This window comes from Acanthochromis polyacanthus, chromosome 15, assembly GCF_021347895.1.
Source record: "Acanthochromis polyacanthus isolate Apoly-LR-REF ecotype Palm Island chromosome 15, KAUST_Apoly_ChrSc, whole genome shotgun sequence".
NCBI lineage: Eukaryota > Metazoa > Chordata > Actinopteri > Pomacentridae > Acanthochromis > Acanthochromis polyacanthus.
This window is the reverse complement of record NC_067127.1, coordinates 33443763-33467371: the sequence shown is the minus strand read 5'-3', so window position 1 is coordinate 33467371 and position 23609 is coordinate 33443763. Positions and strand designations below refer to the sequence as shown.

Sequence of the window (23609 nt, the reverse complement as noted above, 5' to 3'; positions counted from 1 at the left end):
ATTGTTTTCATTTTGACGTCAAAGTCTCTTTTTTGTGTCCTGGAGATACAATTAAATTTAAGCATGTCAAAAAAGACATAAAACATTCTGTAATCAGCTGCACTTTTGTCGGGTTCGTTGTATTCTTCAGGGAATATACTTTTCGTGGTACCAAGCATTAAAATGAAAGAAGAAAGAAAGCAGAAAACAAAGGTGGTCTAATCACGATGTGCTAGGGGGCGTTTTGTTTTGTCTTCCTTTTGTCTCCACTTCGGTTAATTTCCGACCTCAAAAGTAACCCATGAACGTAGCATACAAAGCACGCATGCGCAGTTAATGCTTGAATCCGATTGGTCCGTTTCAAACAGACGGCGGCTGTGTTTGTTGTGTTTAGCTCGACGTTAGTTAGCGCACAAAAGAGAAAATCCTTCAGTTTCAACGGCTAATGTTCCCAAAATAACCAGCAGGTATGTTTCTCTGTTCACTTTGGTGGCTGCTAAAATGCTAACGTTAAGTCGTCTTGAGAAAAATAAAACGGACATCTATGCTTTAATAATCAGTTGACAGGTGCGGCCGCGAGTCACGTGAGAAAAGCCAGCCAACCCGTTAGCTTGTTAGCTAGTAAGTTTCAATGCAAGCTGCTAAACTGAACGATTTAAAATAAGTAACAAAACATTAGCGTAAGAATCATTTGACAAAATCAGCTTTCGTCTACAGTTAGTAGCACTTCAATTCCGTAGCGTTTAAGTTGACGTTAGCTCCACTGTTGTCGGTTGAAACTCGCTGTTGGCTGACAAAGTTAAAAAGGCATTTGCTAACTAATTTATTGACTGGAAAGTCCCTGAAGTCGTTTATATAATCTTTAATGTTAACTTGCTGCCGACAGGATGCTTGAGGCAAGGAAAAGCAATGTGACTCCTCCTTTGGTTTAGCGTCTTGTGTAAAGCCGAGCTAGTCCAAGGGAGACAACTGTAAAGTTAGCTTTAGATTCAACAGCTGATGGAAAAGTTAATGGAAACTCGAAATTCGCGCTGAGAGACAGAGGTTCCACGTTTAATTATGTTTATCACCGTACATTTTATTACTGCGTTAGACATTTTAGGGGAAGGCTTAATGTTGTCTGAAACACACTTTCCAATTTGTGAGACCTTTTTTGAAATTTATAAAGTTTAGAAAAGGGATGTTTCACAGGTTTTTAAGCATCTTGAACTTGTTAGACCAGGCCTAGATCTTAAACCAGAACATATAGGCTGATAAAATCTGGACCAGATTAGGACATGGAGCCTAAAGACTCTTTAAACTATACTTTTGGATTTGTGAAACCTCTATTTTCTGTGTAAAAATACACATATAGACCATATTAAACCAGGCCCAGATCTAAAACTACTAGATATAAACTAGTCAAATCTGGACAAAGTCATGGCATAGAGCCTAAAGAAACTTTAAAATACACTTTCTGATATGTGAAACCTCTATTCTCTGTGTAAAAATACACAAAAGGGAGATCTGTGCATTATTCACATGTAGACCATATTAAAACGGGCTTAGATCTTAAACCATAATAGATACAGCCATGGCCATAAGTTTGGACACAAGTACGCTTGTGAATCTTAGAAAATACCACAAAATTGTCACTTACAATACAGTACACAACTCCTGAGAACTATATTAGTTTCATATTTAAAAAAAACATCAAAAGAGTTTGGTGTCATTTTGTTATTCTTACCAAATTCGGTTGTGAAAGTACTGCATTTTTTTTGTTATTTTCTTCTAATATTATGTTTTGGGAACAAAGTTGTTCCAATTGTTGGAATTTATTGATAATATTATATCCCTTGTTGATTTGTTGACTAATTAAACTGGTGCTGTCAAAAATATTAGTTATGTTCTGTAATAGACATCAAAACAGACATAGTAAGTCATGCTGTGTCCAAACTTATGGCCATGGCTGTAGACCGGTCAAATCTGGACGAGATTATAGCAGAGAATTTTTAAACACAGATTCTGATTTGTGAAAGCGGGTGATTTCAATGTTGTTTTTGCATCATGTTCGACATGAAAAATCCATCTATTTGTCAGAAAATGTGGTTTAAACAATCTTTAACCTTTCTGCCATAATTTATTGTTAGATTTGGCTTTTTCTTGTTGATGTGACACAAATCAGTAACTGTGCTTTAAGGAATGTTTTGATGATGTTGTCCAGATTTGACCCACCCAGATGTCGTGTTTTTTCATTTTCACTGTGATCTACATTTGGAGAAAAAAACAAAAACATCAAAATCGGATTTTTGTTGCATTTTCACAAATAAAATTAAGACAGTTCTAACACAGTTTTATATCGTTAAAAAGTGCAAAAAAAAACTGATTGTCAGTCTCTCAGTGCTTTATCTTTAGTTTCCTTTAACTGTTCCTGAGATGAAGAAGATGTCCACTGGAAGCTAACTTAAACGCTGTCCGAGTTTTCACCTTTGATTAACTCTCTTGCCCTCTTGTATTTGCTGCAGGATGATGGATTCATTCCTGAGCAACAAGTCTGACAAACGGGAGCAGGTAGAGGTCGACGATTTAAAGAGAGATCTGTCATCGGAGTTCACCATTTTACCAGACTCACAGGTAAACCTCTGGTAGTTTACAGTGATATCATCAATACTTGTCCCTGCTGTAATGATAATGGCAAAAGGGGAGCCACAATTTTTTTTCAACAAATCACTGTAGGCCAAATAGTCTTTTTGGTTGGTCACTCGCTCATCATTTGCTCATGCAGGTAACACTGCCATGTAGAACTTCACAAGGACTCATCTACAGCAAGGGTGTCAAATTCAGGGGCCACATTCAGCCCAATTTGATCTCAAGTGGGTCAGACCAGTAAAATAACAGCGTAATAACCTGTAGAGTTCTCCCAGCCTGCACTAAGTCTTCCACTTCTATAAGTCAAATTACCAATTATTTATTTCCCACTGACTGAGCTTCAACTTGATGCCTAAAAATTTCCACTTTCACTTCCCTGTTTGTGATTTTAATTATTCCCTGATATGTTGTGCAGCATTCCTGCATCGAAGAGAGAGAACACCTTCAGGTCTACCTCCGAATCCGACCTTTCACCTCAGCAGAGAGCAACAATGGAGAGTCCCAGGTAAATATTAATTAAAAAGGAATGCTTATTTTGCAGAGAACTGATGACGTGTTTGAGTTTTTAGCTTTATTAACTCTATTTCTGGTGTTTACTGCTAATTACTGATACAATTACAGTTCGTGACAGGCTTTGTTTCACAGTTGAAATGTTCTGCAATTGAAAAAAACCTGAAATGTAAAAAATATTTGATGTGTTTTTGTGTTTACCAGGATTGTGTGGCCATTCAGTCTCCCGACACAGTTCTGCTGAAACCTCCCAATTTGTCTCTGTCAGCTAGACTCAGCACCGACAGATCACTTCCACAGACTGGCCAGCGCTTCCAGTTCTCTCAGGTTGGTCAATTAAAGCTCTCACGCTCGTCATTTGTTTAATTTTTTTTATTTTTGAACACTTGTTCATCATCTATTTTGGAGTCATTCATTGTTGAACACAATTATTGGCCAGAAAAGGTGGAGAAATCCTAGTATTTAATGGAAATATTGTTGTTTTTGTAAATAATAGGTTTTGACTGATAATTGCAGAATCTTTTTCTTCTCGTCAACAGGTGTACGGTCCTGAGACGAGACAGAGGGAGCTGTTCGAAGGCACGGTGAAAGATTTGGTTAAAGATGTTCTCGAAGGAGGAAACTCTCTGGTTTTCACGTACGGAGTCACTAACGCGGGGAAGACCTTCACATTCTTAGGTATGTTGCAGTCCCTTGTGCCTTTAAACAGCTGCAGATGTTTTTGCTTTTCAGGGTCAGTCTGCCGCTTTTCACCATCACAGTCTATATCAGCTCATTTTGTGAGAAGTCTTTATTTCAACCGAGTTCTTATTGTTTGTAACAAATGATTCTTAGACATTACATCTGGATTTTTTATTTCCACGTGACACTGGAAATAGAAATCCGAGTTTTCTATTGATTATTCAGACGATTAATCGAGTAATCGCATTCTGCGCTTGGCGTTACAGCTTCAAAAGAGAAAGTGATCGCGATGTGCAACAGAAATAACCTTCCTGATGGAACACAGGCGGACATCTGCGGTGTATTGTACATGCATAGTGTAGTACAGAGGTATTGTACGTATATAATATAGTACAGGGGTATAGTGTGTATGAAGTGTAGTAAAGCGGGATTCTGGCTTGGGAACGCCACATTTATTTAGTTGGTGATGCAGAAATCACATAAATCTGTTTTTATGTTTTGTCTGTTTAAACTGCTGCTGCTTCAGCCAATAAAACACAAATGAGAAAACTGATCAGTTTATTAGTATTTATTACAGAGAATATTCAATCAGTAACTTTAATTTCACTTTGATTTGGCCACATTTTAAGTAATTGACTTCATTATGAGACGGTGCCAGACCTACATGCACTCAGTACGACTTCATGTTTGAATATATGAAGTCTGATAGTTTTGTTGTGCAGCTGTCTGTTATAAATAATCAGCTGTGTTGATCAGTAAAATAAATACATTAACACACATTTAGCAATTTTCTACCAGCATTCATGTTTTACATCATTTCCAGTTGCAGCTTTTTACCGTCATAGATGTTTGTGTCTCATTGTTCTCCATTAAAGCAACCTGCTCGAGACAACCTTCCTGTTTGTGCAGAAAAAGAGTCAAATAATTGTTAAACGCTCCTGTTTGTGTGACGAGTTCGAAGCAGAAAGTCTGAGGTACAGAAAATTGAAAACCACCTTCATACCTGTTAACTATGACTGAGGTTTTAGTTTTTGTCGACTCACACAAAGACAATCTGTCTTCATAATAATAATGGATTTGATTTATAGCGCTTTTCAAGGCACTCAAAGTGCTTCACAATGGATCCGTTATTCATTCACTCACACATTCTCACTCTGGGTGTGGTAAGCTACATTTGTAGCCACAGCTGCCCTGGGGCAGACTAACGGAAGCATGGCTGTCAATCCGCGCCTACGCATTCATACAGCAGTGTGAGAGCAGCACTGGAGGCAAGGCGGGTAAAGTGTCTTGCCCAAGGACACAACAGCACATGACTAGGATAGAGTGGGAATCGAACCGCCGACCCTTCAATCATTGGACAACCCGCTCTACCACCTGATCCACAGCTGCCCTAAATACACCGCAAACACTAGAAAAGCTGTTCCGGTTAAAATAGAAGCGTCCCATCAAATTTAAAATCTCCTAATACTTTATTATCAAATCCGTATAGGATGAAGTCTGGGTCCAGACTTGGACCGCGGTCTGACGGTTAGTATGTCTAGTATATAGTGGATTAAAGAAAGCCTTGATTCAGATAATTTTGCCTTGAGGAATTTTAGTAATCGAAGGAATCCTTTCAGCCCTAGATGCATTTCACTTTTTTGTTCAGGTGCACCCAGAATTTTCCTTGTTTTGTCAGTTCCTGCACAATTTGGCAATTTCTTAAACACATTCTGTAAATGATTGTAAGCCGGAATAAAGGTGCAGGTAAATGTTTGATTCTTTGAAGTCATTTACTAATTCAAAGTTAGTAAAAGGTAGCTCTTTTCTGTGTTCAAGTTTCTCACCATTTCTGACTCCTCACGACTTTGATTTGCTCTAAAATGCTGCAGGGAGAAATTCAGCTCTACCTTTCTGCAGCCCTGCTCAAGCTGCATTCTTTTTGGTGCTACATAATGTTGGCTGGATTGTGATATCTCAGGTTGAGAATCTACCTGGTCGTGGGTGGGGCTTCATGAAGCTACAGTTTACCGATGTTAACTGAGTGCTTCTTAAACAGTGATAAACTGCACAATTTACTGGTATTTCTTCATGCTTCATGTGCGTTCATAGACACACAAGCAGCCCCTAGTCCTGGATCAGTTACTACAGAGCAGCAGCTCAGACAAGAGCGAGACCAAGAATTAGTTTGAAAAGAGTGAAATAAGGAGTTTGAATGTGAGATTTACCTCAGTTCAAGCTGCTAGAGAATGACCTGCTAAATGTTAGGTGTGACCAATAAAATTGTTTAGTTGCACATGATTGGTTTTTGGTAGATATGCAAAGATAGTAGTCACACAAGGGTAACGAGAGAGAGGTATGACATGTAAGACATGCAAGTAGTTATCACATTTCATGTCTGATTAAGCCTTTTAAAATTCGAATAATTGGTCCAGTTGTGATGCAGCTTCTTGTGTTCTTGTTTCTAAAAGCAGTAATTTACCAAACTAAAGTCTTACAATAGGTCTCTTCCAGCTGCTGTCTTTAGATTTTAATGGTAATAGAAGCACTTCTACTATCAATATGCTCTCCAGGTCCAGATGCCGATGCCGGTATCCTACCCAGGACTCTGGATGTAATCTTCAGCAGTATTGATGAGCAGGTTTTCCCTGAAATGAGCCTCAAACCTCACCGCTGCCGAGAGTTCACAAGACTCACCAGGGAGCAGCAGAATGAGGAAGCATTATTCAAGAGAAATCTCTTCAGGCAACTTAAAGAGGTAACCAGTTCGACCAGTCAACCACTACAGTGAATTAAAACATTAAAATGTGATCTAAATTTTTTTTCTACTTGCAGAAAATGTGAGTGAAATGCAAACCATGTATGTATGCAGTTATAGACAGCTGTGTCGACTAAATAAAGAAGGCATCCAAGGTTATTGGGTTAACTGCACACAGATGTAAGCATGATTTGTCCACATACAGTAGAGACAATGAGTCTGTTGTCTTAATTGACAGAAATCTGTGTATGTTTTTGTCACTATTGATCATCTGATAAACAAAATTGCAAATTACTATTGAGTATATAAAGCCACAATTCACAAAACTGGTCAAAATAAACAAACAAAAAATATACATGTATAAATCATAGCTCTTATTTTTCTTTATTGGGGTCCAAAAATTCTTCAGTGCAAGAAAAAAAAAAAGACTTTATCTCAGATATACATGATGTTGACAACTCAGAATGTGTCTTAGTCTAGCCAAGCCTCAGGGTGTTTGTTGGTGCATAAAATGCTTGTATCTGTAGGAGTTTAGTATGAGTAAACAAACAACAGAAACAGAGGTTCAGACAGTGTTTTGTCTGACCACATCTAAAGGTTTAAGTGATTACACTTCATAATTGGACAGGGAATATTCCTATCAACAAAAGTAAGGGCGATGCCTGGCAGTTGTGGTGGTGCACTTGTTTATTCCAGATGAAATGACAAAAGTAGTTTCGTGAAGAATGAAAATTGAGCTTTCAGAGAGTTTTCAATCCCGTTACCCTTTGCTTAAGGCTAGTCAAATTGCCCCATAAACTTTTTAATCGCTTTTAGTGTGCTGCTGTAGACAACCTTCCTGTTCTTATTTGCTTGTTTTTCTTATTCTTCTTTCTGTGTTACATAAATTACTCCTACTCTCTGACATCTTTAACGTGTTTGTCTTTGCCTTCCAGAGCGAGAAGAGCACCATCAGCCTGTTGAACTCGACCAATAGGACATTCCTTGAAGGCAAGATTAGGATCTGTTGTTTTACTCTATTGCCTGTTAATTACTCATTCGTTGTTTTTGCTCTGTGACAGCTACAAATCTGACACAAACTCCACTCTGCAGAAATGTTTTGCAGATTCTGGTTGACATCTCTTTCAACCTTTGTTTATAATAAAAATCTGTCTGTTTAGACCAGGGGTGTCAAAACCAGGCCGCCACAGGTTCCAATCTGACGACTTTGTAAAGAGTAAAAATTACAGAGAGGACATTAACTGCAAATTGTAAATTTGGAAAACTTTAAATTTAAAATAATTTCTAAACCATGACAAGTTGTTTTGATCAAAAAGCAAAGTACTAGATCGCTCATTGTTCTTTTGTCGTTTTGCATCTCATTTTTGTAATATTTTCTCTTGTTTTTGTTGTTTTTTGACTCATTCGTTGTTTGTCTCACGTTTTTGTCATTTTGTCTTTCCTATTTGTTTCGCTTGTGTTTTTGTCTCATTTTTGTTATTTTGTATTTTGATTTATTCATTGGTTTGTGTGTTGTTTTTGTCGTTTCGTTTTTGTCTCACGTGTTTTTTTGTCCTTTTGTTGTCATTTTTTGTCTCATTTGTGTCAGTTTTTTTACTTTTTGGTCTAATTTTTGTCTCTTTTGTTTCGTTTCATGTCATTTGTCTCATTTTTGTCATTTTATGTTTCATTTTTGTAATATTTTGCCCTGTTTTTGTCTTTTTTGGCTGACTTTTGTCGTTTTAAAGTCAAATGCTATATCATTAAGTTCCAGATACTTCTGACTAAATGTTTTGTTCCTTTGTAGACACTCTGATCTGTAAGTTGTAATGTGTAAATGATAAACTGAGGCTGATTGTTGCTGAAATTGATTTTATTTTTCTTCAGAAATTTCAGGTTGTTCATGATGTTTTGTAAAAAGATAATTCCTTAAATGTGAACATTTTCAGAATGTACTGTTTTTGCAAAATTATTTTTGCAAAATTTGGAGCTGTTAATTATAGATTGTTATGCTGCGATTTTACTGGTGCAGCCCACTGGAGATCAAATTGGGCTGAATGTGGCCCCTGAACTAAAATGAGTTTGACACCCCTGGTTTAGCCCTTTCAGGTGCGTTTCTGACTTTCTCATCATAGTTGTGTGCAGCAGTGATTTTCTTTACTGTATGTGTGTCTGCTGCAGGCTCTTCCATGTTGGGCACAACCATAACAGCAGAGGATAAAATTAGCCTGGAGGTGGAAGCAAACACCAAGTTCTCCATTTGGGTTTCTTTCTGTGAAATCTACAATGAGAACATTCACGACCTCCTGGAGGTGGTACCCAGCAGCGCCCCGAGAAGAACCGCACTGCGCCTGTCGCAGGACGTCAAGGGAAACGCCTTCGTCAAAGGTTTGAAGGGTTGGACAGAGAATACGGGGCATAAAACAATACGTAGGAAACCAGGAAATTAGCTTTACTCACAGTGGCTAATTCTATGCTAATGGCTTGCACCTAAGTTAGAAGGCAGCCACAAATGATCCCACAATAGAGTCTGGAAAACAACAATTAATATTTGAGGATCTGGACCTTAGAGGGCAATAAAAGTGGTAAAGTGGTGAAAGACTAACAAAATAGAGAAGAACAGCAGATGTAACTGCAGGACACAAACTGATCAATGTCAGTTCAGAGCATCCTAATTTTATCACTCTTTCTATTGTACACATTCAATTACAGTCGCATTATTAATGAAGAAGACGAGTTATGAAGGGCAGCGTCTCTATCACATACTGTTAAAACATTACATTTAATGTTTGTCGGTTCCAAATTTCAGGTATTGGTCTGTCTTGATCACCAGTAATCAACCAATAATCGAATCGACATCGATTGATCCCCACTTAACAGAAGTCTGAAGTTTTATATGAATAAGATGCAAACAACAGCAGATATTTAAACTGCAGCAAATGAAATCTCGTAGAGGAAGCAGAAACAGTCCTGCAGCGTCTTCTTTCTTTTCTCTTTCAATTTACCGATTTTTGTTTGCTTCACATTTGCCTCTAGATCTGCGTTGGGTTCAGGTTAATAGTGCAGAAGAGGCTTACAGGGTGATGAAGTTGGGCAAGAAGAACCAGAGCTTCTCCTCAACTCGACTCAATCATTTCTCCAGCAGAAGGTAAGGGAACGACAGCCAGCAGTATTTACAGACATGCATTCACAAAGTTGTGAAATGGAATCCAAATGTCAAATAACGTAAAAGTTGTTGAATCATGGCCGAGGCGCGCTAGACAACCCACGGCAACGAATTTAATTCTCTGCCGGGGTGGGTCTAGTTACCCTCCATAAGGCTCGAGGCTGGATTCTCCTAAAACTGGCCGGACCAATCACCATGAAGTGTAGAGTCAGAAGGTTGGCGTAACGAAGTGACAACAGAGGCGTGACGATTCTGACAGAAACAACCGGCGCACAATAAACGGTTATCTTTCGACTCGGCTTTGGCCACAGCCCTTAAAGATTTGAAGCTAAAATTCAACTTGAAAGATAAACAAAGGACGGCACTGAACTGTTTCATTGAGAAGAAAGACGTATTTGGACTTATGCCGACGGGATATGGCAAATCCTTAATATACCAGTTGGCTCCACTGGTTGGGAAGCTAATGGGACTTAGCCACAATCCGCCGGTGCTCTAGGAACTACGTCAGCCTATTCGTTGCGCTGATTGGTTGTATACCTACCCAATTGCTGCAGAGTGATTTGATAGACAACCTTTTAGCCCGCCTCCCTCCCTGTCGAGTGTGCCTAGACCCTTGTGCCTTCAGAACATGGGGTCTAGCGCGGCTAGGCTAGTTGAGTCACTTTTACCAGCAACTTTCAGTTCTTCTACTTCTTCTACTTTTTCTTCTCCTCATTCTCCTCCTCCTCCTACACCTTTGTCTTCTCCTTCTCCTCATCCACCTCCTTCTTGTCCTCCTGCTCCTCCTCTCTCTTCTGTTCCTTCTCCCTTTTCTCCTTCCTCCTCCTTCTTCCTCTCCTCCTTCATCTCCTCTTCCTTCTTCAATTCTTCCTTCTACTTCTTTCCTCTTCCTTTCCTTCTCCTTCTCTTCCTTCTCCTTTTTCTTCGTCTTCTGCTCTGCTCTTCCTCATCCTTCTCCTTCTTCAATGTATACTTGTCAATACCAGCTGAGATAAAAAACTAAAAGATAGGAGACTGTGCTTGATTAGACTGCAACCCTTCAACTGTAACTTAATTTTGGGGAAGAGAAAGAAGTCGGAGGGAGCGAAATTTAGCAACTACTCCGGTTTTGCCGTAATGATTATGGTTTTCATGATCCCACTCCGGGTTACGGTTTTATTAATCAAAATACGGATTTTTTCACAGTGGACCATTGACACTGTTCGAATTAAATCAAACGCACACTAAATTCTTCAGATCAATCATTCTGCGCTTCATGCACGCACCCTCATCATGGAAAACACGAAAAAAAATGCGTATGATGCAGCTGTTGCAGGCCAAGCCTGCTCTCCTTTAACCTAGGCAGGTTACGGGGTGTGTGTGTGTGAGAGAGAGAGAGTATGTGTGTGTGTCACGTGAGGAGGAGCGCTGCAGCTGTGTGTGTGTTGCAGACACGAGTGTGAAAACGGAGGCAGAGCGAAATGCACCACGATGATAACAATACAATAAAAAACTTAAAGATAAGTTTTAGCGCTAGCGCTACCCAAGGCTGCCCAACCATGGTTCGGCGGCCGGCAGAATCGGGTCGGTAACACAGATTTTAAGTTAAAGGCAATTAATTAATTGAGCAGCTTCAGGTAACAAGTGCCAGAGTGTGTCCCATTCAAAAGAACAACTGAAGAAAGCCAAGAGATGCACCATGGAAAATAATAATGCTTGAGAGTTGAGACTCATCTGATAAGAAGAGACTACCGTATTTTCACGACCAAAAGGCGCACTGTACCAAAAGGCGCAGTCTCAGTTATGTGTGCCATTACTGTATTTAACACACACACATAAGGCGCACCTGATTATATGGCGAGGGTTTTATATACAATCCACGCCCACACTTCCCCCTCTAACGTTCTCATGGTGTCCTCTACTACGTCGGCCTTACAACCACAACACACACACAAGCATACAAGTGTGCGTATTTAAAAATAGAGCGGGAGCAAAACTGAGTTTGGTTGTGCTTTATTTAAGTATTGATTACAAAGTACTAACATTTTTTTAATCATCAATAGGCGCGGGCATGGTAAAACACAGATAAAACAAGCACACAAGTGTGCGTATTTAAAAATAGAGTGGGAGCAAAACTGAGTTTGGTATTCACATTTTTTTTTTACCGGTAATCATCATCAATCAAACCCATGGAAGTCCTCATCCTCTGTTTCTGAATTGAACCGCTGCGCTAAACCTCCATCAAACATGCCAGGCTCACTTTCTTCACTGTCAGAGTCACTTTCCGTGCCGTGCGGCGCCTCGGAAATGATGCCGGCTTTTGCGAAAGCTCGAACAACAGTGCCAGCAGACACGTTAGCCCAAGCATTTACAATCCATTCGCAAATTGTGGCGTAACTCGCCCGGCGCTGCCTTCCACTCTTAGTGAAACTGTGGTCCCCATCGGTCATCCATCGCTCCCACGCCGCTCGCAGCCTTACTTTGAACGGCCGGTTCACACCGATGTCCAGCGGTTGGAGTTCCTTTGTCAGGCCTCCCGGAATGACAGCAAGCTCAGAGTTCATTTGCTTCACTTGTTTTTTTCACATCGGCTGTGAGATGGGCACGCCTAGAGTCACAGATCAACAGCGACGGTGATGCGTGGAAAAAACACCTGGTCTACGTCCGCCTTACAACAATAACAACACACACAGGACGCACTGCACCATAGGGCGCGCCGCACAATTTGAAGAAAATCTAAGACTTTATGTGCGCCTTATAGTCGTGAAAATACGGTACTTCAGTTCATAGTAACTGGTCTAGTGAAAAATGTGCTGACTCTACTGTTGATGTGTGCAGACTCTTTGTGAATGTTAGGCTTTGAAATGACAAGACTTATTTTACATACAGTGAGGTATTTTTGATAAGTCAATAATGTTATTGGGTATAAGGATTCAAGCTATAACTTCCAAAAATATCTTTTCATGAACAGAAGTAGGTAATATTTCCTAATGACTTTCTGGTAAATGAAACATCAAAAAATTGTTTGTTAGAATGAGAAATGTCATCACAATATTGAAAAATGCGATCTGGATGCCTGTGATATTTTGAGTTTAGTACCTGTCAAATTAAAGGAACATTCTGAAAGGCTATATATTATTAAGTTTGTCCTTGATTTTTTTCCATCAGCATTTATGAATTGACAGTTTAAGTAACATGGAAACCTGATTCTTCGCCACATTCTAAGTTGATTTAATGCTAAAAATCATTTGGCGTCGGGGGGCTTTGCCCCCCTGAACCACCCACTAGGACTTTGTCCTGGACCTACCAGGGCCTGCGGCCCCTGGACCCCGGCTGGCTACTAGGCTTTTCAGGTTTCAAAAGTCGGCAGGTATGTGATTGTTGTTGTAAATTGCTCTGTGGCAGTTGGAGCGCCATATACATTACACCACAGTGTAACTAGTTTGTGCTTATTATTGTTTGTACGAGTGAAGAAACACTTCGCTGCACAAATCTGTCTTTGCACAACTCCTGCTGAACAGAAGCCATTCATTGCAATCATTCATCAGCCATCCTGAGAAGGAGTCGGAAAGGGTTATAATTAAGATTCAGCTCTCCAAAATGTCTGCAGAAGTCCACGGTTCCTTCATCTCTTTTTGTACGCAAATGGCATTTACAAGTAGTGTGACAGTAATGGAGGTTGTTGAAGAAAGTACCTGTGTTCAGAAGTTTGCTGCAGTTTTAGGGGGTTTGTCGGTATGACGATAAAGAAAAGCCAAAGATCAGCTTAGGACAGTAAGTCTGGACTGCTTGTGAATATTTTATTCTTACCTAAAAAATAACATTCAAATGATGACAAATCTGAAAATGTTGCGTATGTCTACACTTGTACTGTTAATTGCAAGAAAACAAATCGGGCTTTCTTGAGTCAACAGAAGGTGTGTCCCAAAGTTCCATTGTGGTTTCTGTCTTATTTTCTATTTTTATAATCACCTGCACTGAGGGTGAAACCACTTGTGTAATCAACTAATCTCAGTTTTTCAGAAGTAAGATTGTGATCTGGCGACGCACACACAAAGGCTTTTAGAACCCATTTAGCTAGTTTAAGTATTCCTGTGGTACAGAAACCCAAATCAGTGTCAAAATACAGACAGTAAACATTATACAAGTTAATTGAGTTACTCTCAGGTGACGTTACTCCCAACAATGGCACTTTTACCTTTGGTTTGCAGCACCCACAAGTGTCTACCCATAGAACTGTGAAATTTTGACACAAGAGGGAGCTCTGACATTGTTCTACAGAAGCCACATTGTTCAACGTTTGCTTCAGTTTGTTTACCTGCCTTTAGAAATAATTGTACTACTAATAATTGTACATACTAATATTTCCCATCAAATGTTACAGAAAGTTCATAAAAGACGGTCTTTACTTGCATGTTGTGTTTGAAGTCAATACCCAGTGAAATATCCGTCTTAAGGACAGTTACTGCTGCAGAAATTCAGAGTTGAGTTTGTGTGGATGTCCTGCCACACACCATGCCGCTGTACACGATGAGCTGTAGAAGGATTCATTCCAGAAACTATGCAAAAGCCTACATTAGTTTTGCCAGTCTCATTTCTGTTATCACCAGGTTTACTATGTTGTTTGATGTAATGCACATTTAGAACACATTCTGCTGTCGAGGTAAAGCATTGCAAATCAGTTCTGTGAACTCATTTGTCGATGCTGATAAATTCAGAATGGCATTTGTTTCGATCACTTCTTCAATCCTCTCCATATTTTTAAACACCGTCACCTCACTTCTGAATTTGTCACTTTGGTTAGCACTTGTTCTTGTACACAGACAAATCCAACTTGCATAAAAAGTGAAGCTGTACGGGTTCCTGGATAGCTCAACTGGTTGAGTGAGCGACCCATGTTCAGGGACTAGTCCTCGACACAGCGACCTGGGTTCAAGTCCCGCTCATGGCCCTTTGCTGCAGGTTTTCTCCCACTTTTCTCCCTACTTTCCTGTGTGCCAATACGCTGTCCCTATCCAATAAAGCCTAATGGCCCAAAAAATAACTAAAAAAAAAGTTAAGCTGCTAAACATCTGTGCTCGGAGTGGAATACAACTTTCATCCGCCTTAGAACTATATTGTAACTATTTTATTTCCACTAACGTCTCCAAAAGTTTGTTCGTGACATTTTAATATAAAGTTACTAAAATGCGTATTCGATTTTCTTTTTCTTTTGTGCAGTCACAGTATTTTCTCCATTCGAATTTTGAGGATTGAGGATATCGGGACTCCGAGGGTTCAAACAGTCAGCGAGTGAGTAAAACTTTATCTTTACCTGTTGCATATAAACGCAGGTTCCAGACTGCAGCTCCAAGTTTGTGTAACACTGCACTGTTAAGGCGTACAGTGCTGATCATCACTGCACAGCATTTGTTCCTTGCTCCCTCTGTATAGATAAATAAATGTGTTTCTGTCTCCAGGTTGTGTCTCTGTGACCTGGCTGGCTCTGAACGTTGTGCCAAAACCCAGAATAAAGGAGAACGTCTGAAAGAAGCTGGAAACATCAACACCTCACTGCTTATTCTGGGGAAATGCATCAATGCACTGCGACACAATCAGCAGGCCAAGTGAGGATCGTTCTCTCTCCGTCTTTAATTGATCTTAATTTAAAGGCCTTATTTGATTTAACTGGAGATCTGGCACACAACTGTTAAACTCCTGCGAGATTTTAGCCTCCTTTTTGTACATAGTATTTGTGGTTTTATTCTAGATCTAATGGGAAAAATAGAATAATCCCACTGTACAGTCAAATTGCCCGAAGCTGCAGATAAAAGTTGAAAATCTACCAGCCAGAGATCTAGATATTTTTCTGAAGAGTTGATGAAGACTGAACCAGAGCTGCAATGAGAATGAATGCTGGACTTACATTTCTGAAATAAACACAGCTACAATAGGCTGATAAAGCTTCCCAGCATTTGCCACGTTAAAAAAAAACAAACCCAACTGTTTCAAAATGCAAATGTATGAACCGTCTGTGTGTTTCCTCCCTCAGGCTGCTCCAACACGTCCCCTTCAGGGAAAGCAAGCTGACCCACTACCTGCAGGGCTTCTTCTGCGGTCGAGGTAAAGCCTGTATGATCGTCAACATCAGCCAGTGTGCCTCCATGTACGACGAGACGCTCAACGTCCTCAAGTTCTCCGCTGTGGCACAGAAGGTTCGTACATTTTGCCTTTCTGTTTTACAAACGTTCTCTCTTTTGACAACATACACACACTCAGATCTGAAATTTGTCCTTAATTTTTGGTAGCAGCAAAACGGAATGAAACCCACATGTCACTATATTGGTGTAATCCACATTTACTACTGGATCTACTCAGACTAAAGGACTGATGAAAATTCAGAAATTCTCTTCACATCAACAAAAATAAAGCAGCGCATTCTTGGTATTGTGTTTCCTTCTTTTTTTCTGTTTCCAGGTTGTAGTTCTGTCTTCCAGGCCTCTTCCCATCATGCCACAGCGGTCGACCAGTGGCGTGTCCTTCATCAACAACGCTGAAAGAAAGACTCTTCGGAGCAGCAGGAGGAGCTCCCTGATTGGCTGGGAGAGCAGCCTGGAGGATGTACAGGTAGGATAAATCAATTGAACCTCCTCATGATTTCTGTTAGATTGTAATTACTCCACCAAGGAACGCGGCAGAGTTGTGTGATGGTCTGCTTTGGTTTGTCTGTCTGTTTGCTACATTACTCAAAACGGACAAACGAATTTGGAATGAAATTTTCAGGGAAGATCAGAAATGACACAAGGACCAAGTGATTAGATTTTGGCAGTGATGTGGCTTATAGTCTGGATCCATGGATTTGTTGATGATTTCTGTATCATTGCGAGATAGCAGCACAGTGTCACTGTAACCATGGCAACAAGAGAACAGTACTCTGCTGACGATCACGTGATTGTGATCCTACTACAAATCCACTGCAGTGGATTTATCGGGTCTTATCTGTTGGAAATGATACAAGAAACAAGTGATTAAATTGTGGGGGTGTTTGTGAGTCCCATCGATTCCTGCTGCCCGCTACATATTTAGGCACATGCATAACACATGCCTGTGCTCAGCTCAAGGTCATTTTGTTTGTGGGTACATCTATATTAAATGGCCACACTCTATGTTACCGTGATTTCTGATCATCACTAACTCATAAACAAATGCTGCATTTCTGACAATGCCATATGGGGGAATGAGCAGCCTTGGAGGAGTACTGCAGTCTCTGAGTGCTTTTCTTGTTTCTTCTCCTGTAGACAGTTTTTTTCCCCCAATGTGATAAGTGCTATATGTTTTGGGCTTAATATTGCAAGACTTTAATTTATTCTTTTTTAAACTTACATTTCTAAGACATACTGTACAACACTTTGTCAGTAATAATTGTGCCCTTATCGCCTTGAACCTTTGTGGGGTACTTCCTGCTCAGCAGCAGTTGGACAGGTGTGAACAGAATGACTGTTACGGCAACTTGACTTTTATACTAACGAGCAGGCTCACTTTTATCCCCAGACCCAGATACATTCCTCCCCTGAGGGACAGTAAAATAACCCCTCAACCTTACTATCATGTGTGGTCCCACAGGGTTCGACTGGCTGGCTGTCAGTGCTGGACTCCTCTGAGATTTCCACAGAAAACGGCAGGACGAGCCACGAGTGCTGTTTGAGTTTAAAATGTTACTGCTGTGTTTTCAACCTTGACTTGACTTGAATTACCACTAAATAAATCATTGTTCTATTACAATATTTTGTGCAGGAGGATGAGAATGATGAGAGCCTGATGGACGACATCATGGATCAAACTGGCAACGAAGAAGACAGCGATGAAAACGACGATAAAATTGTAATCTGTAAAAAGACGCATCAGGTCAGTTGATTTTAATTAAATGAGCCCTTTTAATGAAAAGGTTGCAAGTAATTGCTTGACTCAGTAGAGTTGTTTTGATACTTCAGGGAGGCAACAAGAAGTTTGGATAAAATTAACAATTTGAGAGCATTCACTGGCCTCTAGAGTGGGTATAACATGTTATTTTGGATGCCACTTCCTAGCATTGGACGCTTGATATCCATGCAGCTTGACAGTGTTGCAAGGGATTGCTGCCTAAAAGCAGAGACTGATACAGACGATATCCAACTTGACCCGTGTCTTAATGGACAAAACACTTCAATGTCTGCTGCTGGATTTCAAACTGGGCCTACATGACGGCTCATTTGGAAACTTTCTCTGACATTAGGAAAATATTTAACCCAAATGCATTTCTGAAAACAGTTGAGGTGATAAATAAGTCAAGCAGCTGCCAAATCTGTCTTCATTTTAGATTGACATGTGCTTTCTTTAGTTTTTCAGGAGTTTCTAGAGTCAGTAACTTATGCTGGACGCCCCCAGTTTGCATAAATTAGCAGAGACTTCAACTTAATGTAAATTATAAGTGCTCAACGTGATGCCCAGTCTCCCAAAATGCAGTGTGTTCCCAGAATGCATTGCACAGCTGTTTATATGGACAACTCGATGAGCCCTCAGTAGAGGGCAGAACCACGCCCTCTGCTGGCGAAAACCCTGTCCTCCCTATACAACTGATGCAATATGTCTCAATTTTGATCATCGTACGTATCTCCCTCCCTACTTGATCTGCTGACCTGTAACTCCACAACTGAGCAGGGGACCTTAGACTGATCTTCAGTGCCAAGTTTGATTATCCTGACTTCAGCAGTTGCAAAGATATCGGACCGGACATAGCCACATACATACATGCATACATACTTACCCAGCCAGATACCGCACTGAATGCAATAACCCCGACGACGTACCCGTCGGGCGTGGTTAATAAATGAGAAACGTGGCAACAGTAGATCATGTAGACACATACTATAAAGTGCACTGTAGCCTGGAGAGCTTAAAGGGTTCTTTCTTCGGGACATATTGAGATGTCTGTAATGTTTTTAGTGAACATGCCCCTTCAGTTTCTTAAGAAATATGGTCTGCAGATGGTTGTTAGACTCTGTCTGGTTGTTTATTCACATGGCTGTGTTTTTGTCTTGGAAATTACCTTCAATCAAACTGTGCAGAATGCGTAAAGAACCCGTGTTTTTCACTTGTGCCTAATAATTGTCGGTTGCTGTGTGTTTTGTTCCTCAGAGGCAGACGGCGCTTTTGAAGCAGCTGCAGGTTCAGCTGAAGAAAGAGCGAGCAGAGACTCTGCTGATGGAGGCTCGAGTCAGGGAGGAAATCAGCAGAGAGTTTTCAGAGCTTTTCTCTGAGATGCAGAGTGACTATGAGTGAGACCCTTTTTAAGTGTTTTCCATCAACCCTGTGATATTTTGCTGCCTTGCCTACCCTTTTCTGCTTTTACATTTGTAGTTTGTGTTTTCTTTGCTAACTTTTCTAATAACATCTTGTGTTCACTTAACCCTTAGGGCCCTGGGGGGGTTTAGGTCCGTTTTTGACTAATTCTGATTTTACCTCTATATTTCACCTTAATCTTGCTTTGCTTGGTATCTTTTTTTTTTCAGCACAACCTCGCCTGTGTGATTCTATAATTATTTATACATTTTGATATAATGTATGGACACACTTCACTTAAAATAGAAAAAATACAAAGTCCGGGTAGAAAAAAGTTTGATTTTTTTGCTGTGAACACCATAAACATGTGTAATGAATCTTTTTCAGAACTTATAATGTAAATATAAATTGTTTGTCATCAAATAATGTACAAATTTAGCAGTTAACACAGTTATATACCACCATTTGCACTAAAATACAGGATTTTTTTAGGCGTTTTTGCACAACTATTTACAAAATTATGAAGAGTCACAATAATATTTTACATAAATGAATTTGTACCATTCCAAAAAGCTTTTTCTGTCCACCACAATCTCTACAATGACAAAAACAATAGAAACAGGCTTTAGGACCACAGGGAGAATCCAGAGTCCTGGTGTTCTCCATTGCTAGAATATGTTTATTATGAATATTATTATTATTGTTATTATTGTTATTTTATTATTATTTTTATTATAATTATTGTTATTATTATTTATGATTATTATTATTCATAGTAGTAGTAGTAATATATTACATCTGAAACAAAATCTTCATTTTCTGTGCATCTTTGGTGTCGAGCAGAGAGTGATCTGTGGCCAAAGCCAGTGAAGGACGTGCTGCTCTCCCAAAGAGTTAATTTTCACTGATAATAACTTTCAGCTGCACATAAGAAAATGACCATTCACAAGAAGCATGCAGAGTTTATGGCCTTATTAGGAAGATTATATTTGATGTTTTATGGTTAATGTGTTTGGGTCAGTGACCGCTTGGTGAGGGAGAGAGAAATCCTGGAGGAGCAAGCTGAAAGGAGGCTGGAGATCTTCAAAAATCTAACGGACAAAATGGCCAAAGCTGGACCCAGCCAAGATGCACAAGCCATGGTAACACAACCTTTCTTTCCCTTGGATCACAATCACAAGACATGCATTCATTGTTTTGTTTACTTATTAGGTCACTGTTGTAAATGCTAAAGCTGACTTTAGGTTCAATTTACATCCATAGAAGCCCTTAGAACTCACGTTGCATCTAAATTCTTCTTGGTTGATTTGATCTGTTAGCAGCACATATGCAATGAAACCGTTGGACTTGACCTTTCCAGTGATGTTAGTTTGTTTGTGTGACGAGGCGTTGCAAATGCGATTTAAGGAAAATAACTAATTGTACAGATAATTCTAATTGTGATTTCATTTAAAGCCAAACTTCAGTTTGGTCATTTTTGAGCATTACACAAGAAATACTATCAAAATATTACCTGTTCTATATTCTAAAGCAAAGATGAGACCTTTCCAGTATGTATTTAAATATATTTTTAAATGCTATTTGGATCTGTCTATAAACACTCTGACAGGGGTGTCAAACATGCAGCCTGCAGTCCAAAACCGGCCCTCCAGAGAGTCCAAACCGGGCTGCGATACGACTTTATAAAGAGTAAAAATTACAGAGAAGACATTAACTGCAAATTGTACACTTGTATAACGATAAATTTTAAATAATTTCTAGACTGTGACAAGTTGCTTTGATCATAAAGTAAAATACTAGATTGCTCATTGTTCTTTTGTCCTCTTGTGTCTTGTTTTTGTTGTTTTTGTCTTTTTTTTGTCATTTGTCTCATGTTTTCATCATTTTGTTTCTGGTTTTTGCCATTTTGTTTCGTTTTTGTCGTATGTGTTTTTGTCTTATTTTTGCCATTTTGTGTTTAACTTTGTTCATTGTTTTGTATGTCGTTTGTGTCGTTTTGTGTTTTTTTTTGTTGTCTTGCTTTTGTTGTTTGTCTACTTGTCATTTTGTTTTTCACTTTTGTCATTTTGGTCTTATTTGTGTAATCTTTTGTTTTTGTTTGTCCTCTTTTGTGTTGTTTTGTGTCTTGTTTTTGTCATTTGCATCTCATTTTTGTAATATTTTTGTCTTGTTTTTTGTCTGTTTTTTGTCAGGCTTTTGTTGTTTTGATCATAAAGTAAAATACCATATCATTCAATTCCAGATACCTGAGAATAAATGTTTTGTGCAATTTAATTAACGCTGTGATCTGTAAGTTGTAGTGAGTAAATGATAAACTGAGGTGTAATGTTGCTGAAATTGAATTTTTCTTAAGAAATTTCAGGTTCATAATATTTTGTAAAAAAAAAAAAGAAAAGAGAGATAATTCTTAAAATGTGAACATTTTCAGATTGTGCTTTTTTGTACTAAAACAAAGGAAAAATTTGGAGTTGTGGTTATTATTAGGTTATTATGCTGTGATTTTACTGCTCCGGCCCACTGGAGATCAAATTGGGTTGAATGTGGCACCTAAACTAAAATGATCTATGACATGAAACGGGTCTAAATTGTAGCCTTTACAGTGTGCTAATGGCATTTTTTCAAATATTGGTGATAAATCAAGTACATTTTCGGCCTTAGTAAAAAGAAAACGTACTCAATCTCCGCACTGCTCTTGTTTGAATTACTCAGGAATCCCTAATTGCAGAGGCGGAAAAAAATCTATCACAAGAAATAGAAACCCGAGCTTTGTAATGATACTCGTCACATACCTGTACACGTCAAAGTAATTATGTTATGCAAACAAAGCAGATACGAGATCATATCTTCACTCGTTTCTTTTCAGCTTGTCAACTGAATAAGTTTCAGAGTCCCTGTTGTCACAAATGCACCATACATGAAAATACACCGCAGAGTTTATCCTCTCTGATGATACAAGTTAGTTTTCTGTGTTGAAATAAATACAAACTTCTGTAATGTAGGATTGACACAAGAAAAATGAGCTCCTTGCTTCTTATTGCATTCATGAGATACATGTAAGAACTATTTAACACTTTTTTTCATTGATGTACAGGTTAATTATATGTAAATTCATAACAAATGATGAAAACTAGGGATAGCCTCAACGGTTCTGGGAAAACCAAGATACAGCACGTATGATCAGCCCTTCTAATGACCAAGATAGGAGCTTAAAAGTAAAGGGAGGAGTACAATTACCATGGAAATAGCCTTGAGTTCATAGGGTTAATGATTATAAAACAGAAATGAGACAGAATATGCGGAGGCTGTATCTGATATGTATCACAGCGACAAGGTTCTACACTTAACACAAGCCCAGCCGGTTTTCGGCAGCAGAGTTGCATTAATCATTGAGCTTGACCTGTCTCTGACCTGCTTCCGCCTACAGCTTTCTATTTAAATTACCACAATTCCTGTTGGAACCGCTTTGCCTTGCGAGTAGAGGGAATATCAAAGGTTTTCACTAGGAGAATCCATGTAGCTATAGTTGGATGGATGTGGTTGAACTTGCCAGACCTGGATTTGTGATTGTGAGGATGTGCTCACTGAATGTCTCTGATGTCTTCTTCCTCCTGCAGGACAAATTTCTGGACTCATATTCCTCTGAATTGGTGGGCATGAAGAACTCCACTGAGGCTGCTCATATGTGTCAAGGTTCAGGTCGAGCAGGAGCTCAGGCAGATAAAAATGACACTATAGAGGAGCTGGAGGTGGACGAGCAGCAGCCTCACAAGCAACACGGTAAAAAAATACATGAGTCAGTCAGTGTATTAATCTGTATCGCAGGAGGAAAATACACACTTAGTTGGGCCTCTTTTTTCGGAAACATTTGTAGATTCTGGAGGAGTGAGTCACCCAAAAACATCCAACAAGAAGAGTTCATGATCTCTGTGGATGTTTTCTGTTAGACCCAGCACAGTTCAGCCACATCATAATTATGTTTTCTAAGGAGCATGACTTAGAAATGGGAAAGCAACTCCTAATACAGCTGCTCACGTAGAGGCTTTTTTAGCAACACAAATCAAATAACAAATAATCTGTGAATGTATTTGTTGTTTTTGGTGAACCGATCTGAAGCTGGGTATCTGGAACACGCCAACTCTGTATTCTTGCAGTCAAAATGATTCAGAATCACAGATCTGGTGGGATATCAAATGGCACGAATAATGTACGAGGCCAGCCATGATTTAAGAGAAAAACGCAACTGCAGAACTTGAAGCGCCACCAGGAAATGTTTCTGTGTTTCAGTATATGGAGTCAAAGCTGTCTATTGACCTATTTATCACTCTATCAGTCTATCGATTTATCTCTCGCTGTCTCTCTATCTATCTCTCTGTATATATCTCTGTCTCTCTATATGTTATATAAATATTCAGGAAACTCAAAATTATCAATCAATTTATGGAAAAGGGGTGGGTTTAAATAGGTGTTTGTTTACTTCTTCTCACTCTGTCAAATATGTAGACCTATTCCAGAATTGTGGAATATTACAGTTGCTTCATGAGTTTGTTTTGTATGTATGCATCTATGATATTATTTCCTTGTTTACTTGATACTTGTCTCTATGTATTCTAAATAAAATATCACATTCAATTGGAATAAAAAAGCAAAAAAGCT

At 39.2% G+C, this 23609-nt stretch overlaps 1 protein-coding gene across 2 annotated transcripts in view; it reads left to right on the top strand.

Moving 5' to 3' along the window:
* The first annotated feature begins 333 nt into the window (after positions 1–333).
* LOC110970813 (kinesin-like protein KIF20B) overlaps positions 334–23609 on the top strand; it is a 98034-nt gene continuing 74758 nt past the window's right edge. For both annotated transcript variants that reach the window (XM_051959748.1, XM_051959747.1), the window contains exons 1-17: positions 334–446; positions 2484–2592; positions 3023–3112; positions 3322–3444; positions 3657–3795; positions 6351–6535; positions 7471–7525; positions 8696–8902; positions 9551–9662; positions 14880–14951; positions 15119–15265; positions 15691–15853; positions 16116–16265; positions 17433–17543; positions 18813–18952; positions 19978–20098; positions 22571–22733. In XM_051959748.1, the coding sequence (XP_051815708.1) occupies positions 2485–2592; positions 3023–3112; positions 3322–3444; positions 3657–3795; positions 6351–6535; positions 7471–7525; positions 8696–8902; positions 9551–9662; positions 14880–14951; positions 15119–15265; positions 15691–15853; positions 16116–16265; positions 17433–17543; positions 18813–18952; positions 19978–20098; positions 22571–22733 (2086 nt within the window). In that variant the 5' untranslated portion in view covers positions 334–446; position 2484. The remainder of the gene's footprint in view (positions 447–2483; positions 2593–3022; positions 3113–3321; positions 3445–3656; positions 3796–6350; positions 6536–7470; positions 7526–8695; positions 8903–9550; positions 9663–14879; positions 14952–15118; positions 15266–15690; positions 15854–16115; positions 16266–17432; positions 17544–18812; positions 18953–19977; positions 20099–22570; positions 22734–23609) is intronic.